The 18605-nt window shown below is 35.9% G+C and overlaps 1 protein-coding gene across 1 annotated transcript in view; it reads right to left on the bottom strand.

Annotated features, from left to right (window-relative positions):
- TRDN (triadin) overlaps nucleotides 1-16045 on the bottom strand; it is a 341870-nt gene extending 325825 nt beyond the window's left edge. Inside the window, exon 1 of the mRNA XM_068550829.1 lies at nucleotides 15673-16045. Within this exon, the coding sequence (XP_068406930.1) occupies nucleotides 15673-16045 (373 nt within the window). The remainder of the gene's footprint in view (nucleotides 1-15672) is intronic.
- Nucleotides 16046-18605: the final 2560 nt, after the last annotated feature.

Below are 18605 nucleotides of genomic sequence, written 5' to 3'. Positions count from 1 at the left end.
AGTGGTAGTTTGATAGGGATTGCATTGAATCTGTAGATTGCTTTGGGTAGTAGAGTCATTTTCACAATGTTGATTCTTCCAATCCAGGAACATTGTATATCTCTCCATCTGTTTGTATCATCTTTAATTTCTTTCATCAGTGTCTTATAATTTTCTGCATACAGGTCTTTTGTCTCCTTAGGTAGGTTTATTCCTAGATATTTTACTCTTTTTGTTGCAATAGTAAATGGGAGTGTTTTCTTAATTTCACTTTCAGATTTTTCATCATTAGTATATAGGAATGCCAGAGATTTCTGTGCATTAATTTTGTATCCTGCTACTTTACCAAATTCATTGATTAGCTCTAGTAGTTTTCTGGTAGCATCTTTAGGATTCTCTATGTAGAGTATCATGTCATCTGCAAACAGTGACAGCTTTACTTCTTCTTTTCCGATTTGGATTCCTTTTATTTCTTTTTCTTCTCTGATTGCTGTGGCTAAAACTTCCAAAACTATGTTGCGTAATAGTGGTAAGAGTGGGCAACCTTGTCTTGTTCCTGATCTTAGTGGAAATGGTTTCAGTTTTTCACCACTGAGGACGATGTTGGCTGTGGGTTTGTCATATATGGCCTTTATTATGTTGAGGAAAGTTCCCTCTATGCCTACTTTCTGCAGGGCTTTTATCATAAATGGGTGTTGAATTTTGTCGAAAGCTTTCTCTGCATCTATTGCGATGATCATATGGTTTTTCTCCTTCAATTTGTTAATATGGTGTATCACGTTGATTGATTTGCGTATATTGAAGAATCCTTGCATTCCTGGGATAAACCCCACTTGATCATGGTGTATGATCCTTTTAATGTGCTGTTGGATTCTGTTTGCTAGTATTTTGTTGAGGATTTTTGCATCTATATTCATCAGTGATACTGGCCTGTAGTTTTCTTTCTTTGTGACATCTTTGTCTGGTTTTGGTATCAGGGTGATGGTGGCCTCGTAGAATGAGTTGGGGAGTGTTCCTCCCTCTGCAATATTTTGGAAGAGTTTGAGAAGGATAGTTGTTAGCTCTTCTCTAAATGTTTGCTAGAATTCGCCTGTGAAGCCATCTGGTCCTGGGCTTTTGTTTGTTGGAAGATTTTTAATCAGAGTGAAACTCCACTTTTAAAAGCCACCTTTTCTTTCAAGAATTGCCTCAAATGCCTGACTTCTTTTGAAGTGAACACTACTGTTCTTACCTATGATTCTGTAACATTTTTTGATTAATACAATGATATGGATGAAATTATCCCAACTCTTGTATAGTTCTTCTTTTGTTTTCAACAAAGCTCCAGGTTGGAAGCAAGTCATTTACCCTTTCATAGAACTTAGCACAGCACTTTTTTACACAGCGAGGCCCCAACAAACACTTATTAAATGTGAAAAACTTCCTAAGTTTTGCTAAGGGAATCAGCTCAAGAAAGTGTCATGTTAAATAACATCTATTTCTACATATAGAAGGATGTGTGGTACGCAGTGATTTCTATCCAGAAATATAAATACAAATGAAAATATATTTTTAAGACATGATAAAATGTTGAATTGAGATGTATGTTTACTGACAGAAGTAAAAGCATATCTGTTCAGAAATTTTGCCATTTGCAGCAACATGGATGGACTTGGAGGGCATTATGCTAAGTGAAATAAGTCAGACAGAGAAAGATAAATACTGTATGATATAACTTATATGTGGAATCTAAAAAATACAACAAACTAGTGAATATAGCATAAAAGAAGAAGACTTACAGATATAGAGAAGAAACTAGTGGTTATCAGTGGGAAGAAGGGGGAGAGGGGCAATGTAGGGATAGGGGAGTGGAAGGCATAGACTATTGGGTGTAAGATAGGCTCAAGGTTGTTTTGTGCAACACAGGGAATATAGCCAATATTTTGTAATAACTATAAATGGAGTATAACCTTTAAAAATTGTATAAAAATTAAAAAATTAAAGTTAAAAAAACACATCTGTTCAGGTACATCTCATAAGAAGTGGGAAGTTTAGCTGGTCAACAAAATTAAGTCTTCCACAGAGGAGGAAAGACTAGTGGGGCACAGAAAAAGATGTGCAATCTCTTTGACTAAAAAAAGCATGTACTTACTAAATAATGTCAATAATTAAGCACAGACGTTCCTTTCTAATGAGGCAATTAAAACTAGCATCTCGAACATTATTAAGGTTGATAAATCTTCAAAAGGTGCAACATCTGGGAGAGGTTTCTACAACCAGATTAGGCAGAATAAATGTGCAGATGAATAAAAGTGCTGAGGATCAATTTACACATGTGATGGTGCATTTTCTTAGTCAGCTGGGGCTGCCGTCAAAAAATACCACAGACCACAGATGGAGTGTCTTAAACAACAGAAATTTATTTTCTCACAGTTTTGGAGGCTGGAAGTCTTAGATCAGGGTGCCAGCATGGTCAGATTCTAGTGAGGACTCTCTTCATGGCTTGCAGATGGCTGTCTTCTCACTGTGTCTTCATACAGCACAGAGAGCACAGCAAGCTCTCTACTGTCTCATGGTATAAGGGAACTAATTCCATAATGAGGGCTCTACCCCCATGACCTAACCTAAACCTAACTACCTCCCAAAGACCTCATCTCCAAATACCATCACCCTGAGGAACAGGGCTTTGACATGTGAATTTGGGGGGGGGGGGGGGGGACACAATTCAGTCCATAGCGTGCATGTTTCTGTTTATTTAAAAATTACTCAAAAGAATATTAATATATTTAAGCGTAATAACCATAGTTATTTTAATAGAGCTATATCTTTCATACTAAATTAAAGGAAATCATGGTCATGGAGCCGTACTACCAGTACATGCCCAAGTAGCCCAAATCAAAATGTCAGTGTGTACTACACATAGTAGGATAGTTTAGGGATGGAAATTAATTAACAAGACCCATGATGTGACTTTTTTATGACAATGATTTTGACATATTCAATCAGATTCATTTTAGGAAAATAATCCATCCTGACGTCATGAACCCAGAAAGTCTCATCCAAGAAGATAAATCATTTCAGGGCCTGATTTTCTGAGTTTGAAGTTTGGGGATGGAATTGACAGAAAATCTCCCAAATTCTGTGGATTCAGTTTTAGGCAAAGAAAAGTTAGACACTGGTTCCTAGCAAATACGATTTGAATAGGACAAACATAAGATCCATGAACTATATTCAGTTCTTTTGAGAAATTAACTTTCTAGTATTTTACATTTGGGTTGACACATTTTCTTCTTGCGCTAAATATACATAATTGAAATGCTTTACCTAGCCCCAGCAGTCTTCCTGCTAAATTGCCCCATTGTCATTGAATTACAAACCCAGTGAAATAGAAAAGGACTGAGTAATGACCTGCTATTTCAATTTGGAAAAAAATTCTAAATTCAGTGCTTCAAAATCATTAGCTTTCCATGATTTGTTGGCTCTAATGTGTGTTTTTTACTTTCTTTTCCTTACAGACATTTTCATGGAAATCAACTCTTCCTTGAAAATTAATCATCTCCTTCTGCTTTTACCCCACAAGGAGTAGTAATCCTGTCATTGTGGTGTCACAGTAGCTTCTACTTTATTTCCATTAAGAGAGTGTGACAGTCCCCCCAACCCAAAAAGAGCACACTGCATATTCATACTCTTTTCATATAAATGTACTCGGTAATAATAATAAGGACTTCATGTATTGTTTCTGCTTAAAACTATAGTCATAAAAAATGATTGGTTTCTCATGTTGCATCAGCTACTTTCCAGAAATTTAAGGAAATGTAAGAACTAAGACCTAAATTTCTTTCAAGTTTACTTCTCTGGGTGAGTTTTTAGGCATTTGTTTCATGAATCAACCTGCTTTATTTTTGATATACTTAAATATAAATAAAACTAGACTTGTGTTTTCTAGTTATAAGGAAATTTGTATCCACTGGATGGAAAAGTAGTGATAATTCAATAATATTTTCATAATATTCAGTAATATTTTCATATGTACATGTATATGAACAAGGATATTTTAGAGTATATAACCATTAAGTAGGGATATAACTGATTTCATTCAGTACCCCAGCGGCTTTTAAAATAAATAAAACATAATGAAATACCTTTATTTTCATTAGTAGTATAAATTGACACTTTCTATAGTCGCTCCAGAATTAATGCTATTGCCACAATTGGATTAAAAGCAGACACATAGATTTTTAAAAAAAATTTATTGCAGTATAGTTGATTTAAAATGTTAGTTTCTGCTGTACAGCAAAGTGAATCAGTTATATATACATACATATATCCACTCTTTTTTTAGATTCTTTTCCCATATAGGTCATTACAGAGTATTGAGAAGTGTTCCCTGTGCTATACAGTAGGTCCTTATTAGTTATCTATTTTATATATAGTAGTGCGTATATGTCAATCCCAATCTCCCAACTTATCCCTCCCCCCCTGCCCTTTCCCCCCTGGTAACCATAAGTCTGTTTTCTACATCTGTGACCCTATTTCTGTTTTGTAAATAAGTTCATTTGTACCATTTTTTAGATATAAGTGATATCATATGATATTTGTCTTTCTCTGTCTGACTTACTTCACTCAGTATGACAATCTCTAGGTCCATCCATGTTGCTGCAAATGACATTATTTTGTTCTTTTTTATAGCTGAGTAATATTCTATTATATATATGTGCCACATCTTCTTTATCCATTCCTCTGTCTAGAAGTTTTAAATATCTAATAAAGTAAAATGTTTAAGAATTTTTGTGAGAAAAAATGTATGTTTAGAATTGGACACCATTATAATAGGATATTACTATATTTTGTTTAACTTGAACCCAAATCTTCATTAAGCTATTTGAAAGGTTTAGACAGATCAGAATAATCTAGCCCAAACCCTCATCTTTCTGAACAGAGTCTGTATATCTCATGAAGAAAATACACATATTGCATGAAGAAAATGCAGCCTGAAAATTTAGAGAGAGAGAAGATTTGCTGTGTGGTTTTTTTTTTTTTTTTAATCATCTAATCTATAGGGAAAAAAAAGCAGCTTCCTGTGCCTTTCAAAAGACTTCCAAATGAGCTTGAAGCTCTTTTATGTATTTCTGAAAAGAACATTAAGGTATCCATGCCCATATTTCAAAAATGCAAGCAATTAGGTAAACACAAATAATACTTTATACAAATCTTTCTTCTAAGGAGCTCATAGGGTTTTTGAAACAGCTGATAAAGCTGCACACATGATATGAAAGGAAACTGAAACAGAGTAGTTAAAGAGAATCAGTTTTCTGAAGTCTACTCATTATTGGAGTTTTCAAAGTATTATGTATTGCTTAGTCTCTAACATTTTCATCCTCTGAATTGTTTGTCCAAATAGACCTAAAATTGATCTTAAATTGTATGTGAAGAAGATGCCACTCATTGGCAACTATAGAAGACTTTTTCTCTGGGAAATTAAAGTTCTGATACAAAACAATTTGAAAAAGAAAACAGATAAACAAAATGATGAATGGTTGAACTTTTTCCTTCTAGCCCCTTCACACCCATCAACATTTCAGTTTTTATTGAGCAGAAGAGCAGTCACTTTGTTGAGTATTCTGGAGATAAAATTATATCCTCAGCACCTCAAGGAGTAAGAAATAAATGGAAAATTAGGTCATTGTCCTCTAAGAACCTACTTGGTATTTACTGTCAGGTGGACTTGACTTTGGTTTTGGTGCTAACGACTCGGAGAGAGGAGCCACTTCCCTCAGAGTAAATCCAGGGTCACCTCTAGGTGTTGGAACTGTCAGTATTACATGAAACAGTGAAATTCCTTAACCTATCATTTGAAAAGCTTATCCGAATAGGATTTTACTATTGACAGACACATATTTCTGACCTTAGATCACCCAGAGCAGTTATTTCTGTGGAGTGAACATTTTTATAGGCTTTATTTGACTAAGCTTATTCAAGCATTACAGCTGCATTAGTATTACCAAGTCATAGCAAATTTGGTAAAATAAGCTTTATAAAATTGTGTTTGCCCTATAGCATGCGTTTTTAGAAACTACTAAGCAGCTTTCTCTTGAGTAACATAGCTCTACAGTTATGCTCTACAAGATGCTTGCCATCCAATGTCTCCCTCCGTTGTAGAAGAGAAGAGAAGTGAGAAACAATTTAGGGATCATTTTTCTTGCATAAAAAAATCACTTTCCTCTTTAATTTTATAACAAAAAGGAAATGCATTAAATATTCAAATATGAATATTAAACCCTTTGATTCAGTATTAAAGGAGGTTCTTCAAAGACGGCATCAATTCTATTCTGCATCTTACTTCTGAGGAAATGTGCCTCCTAAAAAGACTCCACAGATTGTAAAAAGAATCAGATCATAAAAAAATTTGCTAAGGCAATTTTCAGGAGAAAATCATAATGGTTAATACCCTAGTCCTAAAACTGATCATAATTATGTTGCTTTAGGCATATATAGCATCTCTGCTCCAGGGAAATTAAAGATATTCTAGATCAAAATAAGTCTAGAATAATAAAGATAAAATTAAAGATACTCACACAAGCCAGATTTTCTGGATATATATATGTATGTGTGTGTATATATATATAAAATTTTATTTATATATAAAATTTCCTGTGGAAAACTCAGTCATTTCAGAAGCCACAATGACTCATAAAGAGCACTTATGTTCCAAAGTTCCAAAGGTAACTGTGAAATTATTCAAGTGATGGCTTCTGGTAGTAATGCTCTTGATTGTTTTTCTTCTGTTATAGAAATGTTAAATTAAAAAATATATGTATGTGTATGTATTTTGAAATTTGTATGCACAGCTAAACACACACACACACACACACACACACACAGACATGGTAGGTTAGGTAAGCATATGCCATCTACATATTTCAATGAAATGACAGACCATCAAAACCCAAAGTAATTGCAATTAGGTCAGATACTTAATTACTTGTCCAAATTATTCATTTTTCACTAACTTGAAATATTAGATCCTTTTAATCAGATATTTAACAGTTAAATAATTCTATCCTTTATGCCTTAATCCATAAACTATAATGTAAATAAAGACTACACATTTTATTATTTGCCAAAAGAATCAACATGTATGAATGTTACGCTTTCAGAGAAAATTTTCTTATAGATTATAGGCTTTGTATGATTTAATTATAACATGTCATAAAAAACTTAATGATTGCTAAATTAAAATATTTACAGTAAAAATGTTTCTTCAAAGAATAACCCCTTCCTTCACCAATCCCAGAGAAAGAAAAAATTCGCTCCAATAATTAAAAAATGCCGGAAGCATAAATGCAATTAAGCAGAATAAAATCCTGGCTGTAATATTTGCTGATTGATCCTAAGAAAATTTACTCAACAAAATCTACCACCCTCAGTACTCACAATGTGGGGAATCCTTTCAGGTTAATAAACAGCTTAAAAGTCATACAGTGAAAGGTCAAAAAATAGATTTGAACTTTTTTTAGTATTATTTAGATAACATATCTTTAGTATTAAAAAAACAAGCTTTTCAATTTATCACTCAATTGTGAAGAATTCTCAGTTGCCAAATGATCAGATCACATTCTCTAACAAGAAGGCCTAAAAATTGCAAAACCCAAAACAAACAAACAAGTAAAAAAATCTAGAATATGATCCCAGCCCAGAATATGCCTCTGTAATACAGAAAGTGTTAAGGTACACAGTCTGTGAGAACTACAATTCCTTATTCATAAAAATGACAATTTTTGAACCCATAGACTCCATAGTACTACCAAAATGTTTATAGCAAAATAGCAACATTTCCTGGTGTCCTACAAGTTATTTCTCATGAAATTGAAAATAATCTATAGTTTGTCTTAATTATGTAAAGCAGAACATTTTAATGAAATCACTAATTAATTTATTCAATTGTTCATTTGTACTTCTCATAGACCTTATGAATAAAAGTCTTTTTTTAAACTCATTATTCTGGTGCCTCTTATGAAATAGTATTTTATTATTTTTCATATGGCCCTTTCTATAGTCACATAATCCTCAGATTCCATGACCTGTAAAGCAAGCCATTAGTGAATGGGACAAAATCAATTTGCCCTGCAATGGATCCTGATGAAAGACTGAATAGCTGCTAAGGAGACTTTCCATAAATAGATTTGCAAACCTAAATGAGAAATTAAAAAGCACTCAAGTATTCTTTTTGTCTATTTTTAAAGATGGCGTTTGTTCTTCTGAAAGGAGAGAGTAATCAGAAAAGGACTTGTCAGATTATTATCTTTTTAAAGACATAAAGAATATACCACAGGTCAATAGCAAAAGGTTGGGGATGGAGCATGAACTGGGCGCTGGAGCAGAGGTGACTGAGGGACCTCTTGGGTGTCACTTCACCTGCCTACAAGGCAGTCGGTCTCTGCAAATGTAAATCAGGGACTGCCCTTTCCTTCCTACAATGAACAAGACCAGCTGAGAGTGAAAAAGTGATACTCTTCAAGGAAAACCGTAGTGCTCAGTAAGTGCCACGAAGTCCTAGGTGCAATAAAAGGGCTTTTATGCAGGTGACACAAAACCAACAGATCATATCACTGTCACCTCTACCTTTGAGGCTCTGTTATCTATCCTAACCCTAATAATGACAAAAAGCATGAGTACAAAGAATCGCACACACCAAGTCTCAGGCAACTCCGTCTCCCATCACTCATCCCTTCCATTATATACTATGGCCAACCCAAAATTTCTGTGATTTCTGGGACACACTGTGTCTGTTCTTTCCTCTGTGAATGTGCGTAGTGTGCAGCCTAAGACAGAAATGACTTTATCCAGTTGTCCACCTTTCCCCCTACTCCCTCTGCAGGACTCAATTTTATTGGAACACAACCACACCCATTTGTTTGTGTTGTCTTTTGTCCATTTCTATGATTTCCTGCTAAGGTAGCAGAGTGGAGTAGTTGTAACCTAGACCATTTGGCCCACCAAATCTAAAATATTTATTATCTGGCCCTTTATAGAAAAAGTTCGCCAATCCCTTCTCTTTGAGGAGAGTAACTGACAAAGAACGAACTTAAAAATATATGTTAAGTGGTTTTAAGATCAGGAAGCAATTTAAGCTAGCATTTAAAAAATACTAATCAGGCATAGGGGAGGCATATGACATAGTGACATAAAAGTAGGGTGTAGATGGAACAGTACTGGCTTTGAATCCTGGCTTTGGTCTTTACTGGCAACTGTACTTTAGTGTTCACCTATAAAACCGAAATCATTAAAACTACCTCACAGGATTGTCATGAAGAATAGAGTTTTCAGCACAGTGTCAGGCACAATAGCTTACTCTTTTCCCTCTATAACTAACCTTCCTTACTTTAATGTATTGTTGATAATAGTGATAAATATGTTTCCATAAAAATATGGCTTCTTAAAATGTCTCTCTTAGAAGGAAAATTACTTCAGCTCCATCATTCTTTTAGCTCTGTACATGGCATTCTGAAGTACTGAGATTAAACCACTTTTTCATGTATATGATAATTGGGGTTATATAACTGAGAATGTAAGCCCTGGAGGCTTACAGGTTCATTTCTTTGAAGAGACTTTGCATTGCAAAGTATACAACTGATGTTCAACTCATTCATAGCTACCATTATAATAAAGCCAAGAGATGTAAACAATTCAGAAAAGTATTTCTCCAATGAATGTTCAGAATGCATAATGGATAAAATCATGCATTTTCATTCATATGAAAAACCCATAATGTTTTTAATGCATTCACCACCAATTACAAAAAGCACAGTATTACAGTTTTTGTTTATCTCTGCCATAATTTGGTGCTATTCTTTATTCTAAACAGGCATTAGGTCCCAGAGGATTTTTTCATAAGGTGGTTATTTGGAGCACAAATGTGTTTCCCCATTTTAATTAAAGAATATTATGAAGGTTGGTTATGGTCTCAGTATGCCAATCAAAACCTTTTTAATATTATGCAGCTGAATTGTTTTACAAATAAAACCGTAGACATCCTCATGCTTTTTAATGTGTTTGTATATTATCTACATGAGGGATGGGAACAAGTCCTAGTCAGTTTAAGCCTCAGATCTTTCAGAAAGCCTTAGATATCAACTTCCAGGGTGACTTAAATGCCCCTCCTGGATGCTTTCAGACCACCCTCTTTGTACATTTATCTAAGACCTACCTATGTTATATTGCAGTTGCCTGTTAATGTTTCTGAGTCTCCAACTAGAATGTAAGCTCCTTGAAGCTTCTCATATTCATTTGTCTACTTCTAGTGCCCAGAGCAATGACCAGCCCTGGGTAAGTATTAGTGAATTGATGTGCCGACCTGAATATCAAATGCCTCACGGTGCCTTTTACATAGGAGATGCTCCAAACTCGTGTGCTGTGTGCGAGAATGAACCCCTCTGTGCCTTTGTGTTCTCAGTCCCAGGCCGTTGTTCCAAGGGCACATTTTGCATCTGCTCCTTTATCACCAGATTATCACAGTGTCTGAAGCCTTGTTGCCACATCAAGAAACAATGCCTTCCCTTCCCCCTGAACCCACAGCGGGTCTGCAGGATGAATACAGATGAATCTCAGCCACTGCCTGCAGCTCTCCAGGAGGAGGGACCCCAGAACGGTGGAGTGTTTTACTGGAAAGGGCACCAGTGGGGGTGAGGAGTGGGGCAGGGAAGGGATTTAGGATCAGACAAAGAGGGCCAACAATGGGCCAACAATGGAGTGAATGGGTGGAGAGTCCTAGCAGTGGGGGCTAAGGAGAGGGCAAGGAGGCTTTGTTATGGGAAAATGAGGGAGGGGTGGAAACAAAGTCTGGGGGGACAGGAGGGTGGTAGCTGTTCTCAGCGCTTTTGCATCCTGAGTCTTGTTTAGGTGGGGACATACATATGGGGATGGGAAGAAAATTCAGAGTTTTGTGTAAAAAATATTAACAAGTCTGGTGGTGAAGAAGGTGGCTGAGGAAAGAGAGCAACTACCATCATGTTCACAGATAATTATAAGTATTGTTGGGAGGTGTTCATAAGTACAGAACTAACTCTAGTGCCCCTTTTTTGCTTTCTAAATATAAACTCTGGAGAGCAGAATTTTCAGTTCAGCACAATTGTGTCTACTGAATATTATTATATGCATTTATGGCTCTTTATAAATTTTTTAAAAGACTAAAATAATTTATTATTTGTACTGCACTTATCAGTTGAATAAACAAACACAACTGAAAAGTTCCAAATATGAAAATATTTTTTTAAAACTGTGCTACATCCACTTGATTCCTTATCCTTTCCTCACTCTCTTTGTTAACCATACTTGAAAAGTTTATTTGCATTAGTATACAAGGCTGGCTATGAAAGGCTATTTGAAGTATAGCATAATCAAATTTGAGATGATGAATATTAAATATTTGCATATAGAGTTTTAATAAAGATCTTAGTACTAAAATTATACATTTCCTGGATGTACAATGGAGACAGAATTTTCATTTTGTAAGTAACAAAATGCATTGCCATTGGTAATTCTGACTTCTAAGGGCCAAAACTGATCAGCTCTTTAAGAACAACATAATGCTTTGTTACACCATCGTTGACACTTCTGCTCACCCTTGCTGCATGCCTAGCCACAAGGATTTAAGAATAAAGTTGCAGCCCTTTCTGTACCTTCGAAAGCAGGTTTCATCATGACAGGGACTACGTTTCTTCAACATTAAATCAAGTGTAACAGAATCAAAGAATGGTGGTCTTGGCCAGGGCCCCAGCTACTGTAAATGACACATTTGTGCTAATCAATAGAAGTGTCCCTTCTAAGCATTCACAACTGCTACACCAGAGCTCAGGGCATACTGAATAGAGAACATGCTAGATTTATACTGTGAAAGGAAAATCAAAATGGAGTTGGTATTGGTAAGAGAGCTCTTTAAAAAGGAGCCAGGAGGCCACTGAGGAAGTGTATGACTTATGCACTTCTCAGCCTGGATGGAATCTGAACTTTGTCCACTTATGGTCTTAAAGCAAGCATCCAGAACATCTGCCCAGTGTTCCAGATACTTATGGACACTTACCCTAAATCACTCATCACAATCTACCCCTTAAGGACAAATATGTCCTTTCTTGCATCAGAGTCAATCGTAATTCTTGTCAGACAACTTTCACAACCTTGTGGCTTTTGCCTTTATAAGTCCCTCACTCTTTCTTCCCCAGAACACTCTTGGTTTTACCTGATCTGTATTTCCCAAATTGCAATCCCTAAGACTATCAAATAACTCTTTTCTTATTTGCAGTCTTATGCGTTCCTTGGTTGATAACACCCTTTCTTGCTTCTTCGACCTGGTATTCTTCTGCAGGGCATAACTTGTGGCAGTCCCAGTCTTGGTCAATATGGACAGGGGAATTGTAGGTCAGAAGGTAATAAATAACCATTCAAAAAGTTTTTATTTGTTTGTTGGGCTAACAATATCATATTTGTGCAACACTTCAGAATTTGTAATGCCAAATTCACATGTATTATTATCAACTGATCTTCCTGAGGGAGACTGGGAAGCTAATCCCATTCTCACTTGAGAGAAGAGAAAACTGTTGCTCAGAGAGATTATGTGGTAAGTACTGCAAAACAGCGGTGTCAAGACTAGAACCCAGATAGTTAGACTTAGTTCTATCAGCTTGAATTAGAGTATCAAGAATAATAGCAAATATCTACTGAGGTAACTATATGTCAGGCACTGGTTCTAAGGGCTGGGAATACAGTCCCTACTCTCATGCTGACTATATTCTAGTGAAGTGAAAGTATATTTGAATATGTTTTCAAGGTCAGTATGAATAAAAAGAAGAGGTTCAAGTTTAACTAAACCTACTGCCCTTCCCCAACACAACTAACTCCAGGAGTTACCCTGTGTCAATCTATTGCCAAATGAAGGAAAAGGAATGAAGATGCTGTTGGCAACAAAGAGAAACTGAGCTCCATAAAGTCGTAATACTTACCATCAACTTCCCCCACCCAGCACTTATGAAGGTAGACTTTGGAAAGGGCAGCTTTCAAAACAAGACTTTTGGGCTTCCCTGGTGGCGCAGTGGTTGAGAATCCGCCTGCCAATGCAGGGGACACGGGTTCGAGCCCTGGTCTGGGAAGATCCCACATGCCGCGGAGCAACTAGGCCCGTGAGCCACAACTACTGAGCCTGAGCGTCTGGAGCCTGTGCTCCGCAACAAGAGAGGCTGCGATAGTGAGAAGCCCGCGCACCGCGATGAAGACTGGCCCCTGCTTGCCGCAACTAGAGAAAGCCCTCGCACAGAAACGAAGACCCAACACAGCCAAAAATAAATAAAATAAATAAAAAAAAAACAAAACAAAACAACCACAACAAAAAACAAGACTCTCGTGATTTCCATATGCCCTATGGACTGGCGACCACAGTCCAGGGTGAAAGTCTCAAAACAGCAACAAAGGCAAAACTTAGTCATTATATATCTCCCATAACAATGACTTCAGACTATTACTTTAGCCAAAGGACAGTGATTATATTTAAAATAAGCATGCAATTTAAATTTATAAAATTATACAGCAATACAAAATTAAAATTTGGCTTTAGGATGTATTATTCAATTTAGCATCACTTATTTAAATTTCAGATATCTAGAACTCAGATCTTTGTTATTCGAAAGGCTAATGTATAACAAAATGGATAGCTCATGGGGCTATTGTAATCCAGTCACAACCATAATCCTATGCATTTTGACTTTTTTTTTTCTTGTATGGTGAATCAGCACAAAAGGAATTACAAAGGTATTATAGAAAAGAAGCATGCTTGTGTTTCTGTCCAAATTTGATTTTTCATGAATTGTAAACATAATCTAAACCAAGATCACAGACACACAACTGGAACTAGGAATGAACAGCCTTATTTAGTCTTATCTGTGAGGCCGTTAGGAAAAATGTAACCACTTGATTTTGTCTTTCCGACCAAATTCAATCCACATCTTATCTTCTATAAAAATTTTAGTACAATAAACTATGTTTAAAGCTATTTCCCTTCTTTCCAAAATTTCTTTCTTTGTTTTTATACTTGTTTCTTTCTGTATTAAGGTCTGTCATGATTTGTCAAGCTGTCTTACTTTGATATTATATTTGGTTTATTTTACCTCATAGCTTAATATTATAATATGAGCTTAGTTCACTCATTCATTCAATTATTCCCCCAATATTCTGTGTTTATTCATTTGTACATTCATCCATCAAATGTCTGTTTAGCACTTAACTTTGTTCCAGGCATTGTTCTATGTTATGAGAATAAAAAAGATGGCTCTAGACTCTGCTCTCCCTGATTTGTAAAGATTTGACATTTTTTACACTTTTCTTATTGCCATTGTCCATCTTCCACAGATTCTGAACTCCTTGCTGAGATGGTAAATGGAAACTCCCTTGTATATCTACTTTGCAACTTTGTTTAAAAATTTGTATCTTTTCAGAAATATTTACCTTGAAGCACACGTTTCTGAAAGTAACATTGGGAATGAACTGAAGTTATCAATTCAAATGTATCTGGTATGAATTTTCTTAAATTCATCAACTGCAATAATGTATCCACCCTACTGATATTCTTCTATATCTTATTAAAGAAAATGAGACTAGAGTTAATGCTTTTATCAAAAGAGTAAACACTGCATCTATCTGAAATAAATTGCTGAGTTCTCAGAACATTGCTAAACAAAGTTAACTGTTGAGTGGTTATCATAATTTCCTCCCCTTTCATTTTTTTGATAAATGTATATTGAGCATTTACCATGAGAATCAAGTGTTAGAGATAAAATCAGACAAGACCCAGTCCTGTCCTCCAGTTGCTTAGAGAGTGTTGAGGAAAACAGACAAGGAACCACAATCACAGCTCTGCTTTCTAATTGTGGGAAGGTGTCGTACACAAGCCACTGTGAGAACTTAGTGTGAGAAGGACACCTAAGCCAGGCAAAGGGACGGCATGTGTAAAGCTTAGAGGATGAAAGGAGGCTATACTTAAGAAACTGCAGCTCTATTCGTGTAGCTGGAGGCAAAGGCACTCATAGCAAAATGAAGAGAGAAGAAGACAGAGATAGAAAGGCAAAAAATACATTTACAATGTCTGACTGCCCAAATAAGGAAGCTGTACTTTATAACAAATAACACTGTAGGTCAGAGCTGAATTTTACACAAAAGGCTCTTGATCATATTGGCATTTTGCAAAGTTTATGTTAGCAGGGCACAGGATTTGAGGCAAGCCCCAGAAACTGAACGAAAAATTTTGTAGAAATCCAGGTTTCTTTGAAAAGAGGCTGAACTCTGGGGATGGTATGAGGAATGTAGAGAAAGGGAAGGAATTCAGAAATATTCAGGAAATAGTATCTGCATGATTTGACTGCTTTGGTGGTTAGAGTCGTGGGGAGGGGAGGATTAGAGGGTAGGGAAGGCCAATGATTTGATTATTAGAGTTCTAGCTCTAGAAAGTAGGTAGATGGTGTCAGTCACCAAGACAGAATATTGAGGAAAAGAAGCAAGTTTGCTGGGGGAAATGATGCATTAACAGTCACAAGAATAGCTTGATAACTATTTGGAGAAAATAATGGTCACATCTTAGCTTTTAGCGTTTTATAATTATTAATGAATATGCCAAACATTTACACACATACACATATATTTCAGAGCTCGTATAAGGGGATGCAATGTATATACCATTGTTGACTAGATTTATGAAGATCTGTTTACAACAGGGGTCTCCGATCCCCCGTCCACGGACTGCTACGAGTCTGCGGCGTGTTAGGAACCGGGCCGCACAGCAGGAGGTGAGCGGCGGGCAAGCGAGCGAAGCTTCATCTGCTGCTCCCCAGCGCTCCCCAGCGCTCGCGTTACCACCTGAACCCATCGCTCGCATTACTGCCTGAACCATCCCCCCCATCGCTCGCGTTACCGCCTGAACCAACCATCGCCCCCATCCCCCAACACCCCATCCGTGGAAAAACTGTCTTCCACGAAACCGGTGCCTGGCGCCAGAAAGGCTGGGGACCGCTGGTTTACAAAGTTTTAAATTTGAGCGGTAAGATGCCATCACTGTGACTCGTAACCAAGTAGCCAGATAGTATGCTGCTTTCTATTCCAGTTTCATTCTAAATGACCCTTTATCAAAATAAAGATTTTAATCACTATTTCTATTAAAATCATGCAAAAAATATGTATGCATATATAAACTCTTTTCAAGCCTGTACAAAACTCCTTTGAACATACTGGAGAGGAATAAGCTGATATTTTAGAAAAGAGCATGAAATGATTGACGTAATACTTTAGGCTATTAATATGCTTCAAAACCATTTAATGATGACAGTAAAAATAAAACCTACTTACTAAAAAAAAGATTGCATTCTAAAGAAATAATTAATTATAAATTCTGACCTCAGTTTAAATAAACTTTTATGCCACAATATGTTCTAAGCCTCCGATTTTATTTTTGATGGTTAATGTCATTGAGTAAAACTTGCAATTTTAACTTTCGGTGATACAGGGAGAATGGGCTAATTATCACTGTGAAAGACAAGCCCAGTAAAAGCTCATTAACGGAAAATAGATCCTTTCAAAGGTCATGGTCATCGGTCAATGTGACCAAACTGAAGTTTATGTCCAAGTTTTCCATGAATAAGCAATTTGCTGAATGTATTTATAATGCAAGCAAGATAAAAAGTGGACATTTAAAAAAGAAATCATTTAGTGTAACAGAAAAAGAAATATTTTAAGAATTTAAGCTTTATTATTTTAAACATAATCAAATACTACTTATTATATATCTGAAAAATATTTTAATTTAATTGTATAACCCATCCACACATAAACATGAGTTTTACACAAATGCATACACACATCTGACCAAATCTAGACTTTTATTAAATACAGTATGTTTTTCTCTTTGCTTTTGTTTTCCTTTTTACTTTGTTTGTGGTATTATTTATTGTCTCATAGATTTATATATATATGAATATGACTGTGCCCATCTTTTTAAAGAATAAATTTTAGATTTTCAGTCTTAGGAAGTTCCTCACCACTAGGCTTTACATATAGTTTTCTAGGTTTTCGATCAAGACTTTTTTGTTTTATTTTTTATATTTAAGTCTTTAGTTATTCTGAAATTTACTCTTGCATATAATATAAACAGGGGGTTCACTGATGTTCTGCTGGATATATAACCATCTCCATGTACTATGTATTAAATAATATATTTTTATCTTAATTGAAATATTATCTTTGTAATATGTATAATCTATAATATTATTTACAAATATTTTTACATGTATAACCCAATTTTTCAAAAAATATGGCTTCATCTAGCCAATCAAGTCTATAAAATATGAGTTAGATGTACTAGTCACATTGGTTCTAATAAGTATTGTAATAAATGTATGACTATTAAAATAGACATGTTAATCTTTTTTTTTTTTTTTTTAAAGGAATTCCTTTATTTTTATTTATTTATTTATTTATTTATTTTTGGCTGTGTTGGGTCTTCGTTTCTGTGCGAGGGCTTTCTCTAGTTGCGGCATGCGGGGGCCACTCTTCATCGCGGTGCGCGGGCCTCTCACTCTCGCGGCCTCTCTTCTTGTGGAGAACAAGCTCCAGACGCGCAGGCTCAGTAGTTGTGGCACACGGGCTTAGTTGCTCCGCGGCATGTGGGATCTTCCCAGACCAGGGCTCGAACCCGTGTCCCCTGCATTGGCAGGCAGATTCTCAACCACTGCGCCACCAGGGAAGCCCCATGTTAATCTTTATGTAATGTAAAATCATCTTGTGTACCATTAGTGGTACATGTGCCACATACTGCAAAATACTAGACCAGACACTAAGATGCACTAGAACCCTGGGGTCTCTGGGAGTGCCCCAGGCAGTACTGGATAAGCTTGTGCTCTGCCTCTGCCTCCACTGAAAGGGTCTGGAGAATTCTCTTCTTATAAAATAATTTCAAATATCACAAAGTTTTTAGAAACAGTCACCAGTGGTTTCTTAAAAACAAACTATTTCAGTTATAGTACTATTGGATTATTATATTAATTAGAGATTACTTAATTAACTGATTCATTTTCATGAATTATTTTTTAATGTATTTCTGCTTCTATTGTAAGGCATGTGGTTCCAAATCCTGCTAATTTGGAAATCAGAAAGTAAATATGGTTGACAGACTAACTCAGCTGAACTTATAAAAGGAGCATCCATGCTAGATGGATATAAACTCCCTATTGTTGGTAAAAGATAAATTAGGTCGTCAACGTTGATATATGCCTATGGAGAAACTCAGAAGGACCTCAAAAAAGACTCAAAACTGCTATCATATTCTTGCTCTCCACACACAAATTATGTTAATTTATAAAAATATTACTTCAACATATACGGAATGTAGTTTCAGGATAAGGCCACCTGCTATGTCAAGCAAGCATCAGTGGTCTCCCACAGAGCCTGCAATCTCTCTTTACATGAATTGTGTTTGAATTCACAAATATCCTATTATATTTGTCTTGTTTCAGCAAGATTCTCAAAAATATCACATGCTTCCCATATAGATATGACATCTTATGAACGATGTTTATACACCAATATTGTAAGTTCTGATTTACAACCTGAAAATATTT

Source organism: Eschrichtius robustus, chromosome 9, assembly GCF_028021215.1.
Source record: "Eschrichtius robustus isolate mEscRob2 chromosome 9, mEscRob2.pri, whole genome shotgun sequence".
NCBI classification, from domain to species: Eukaryota; Metazoa; Chordata; class Mammalia; order Artiodactyla; family Eschrichtiidae; genus Eschrichtius; species Eschrichtius robustus.
This window is presented reverse-complemented; position numbering and strand designations above follow the sequence as displayed.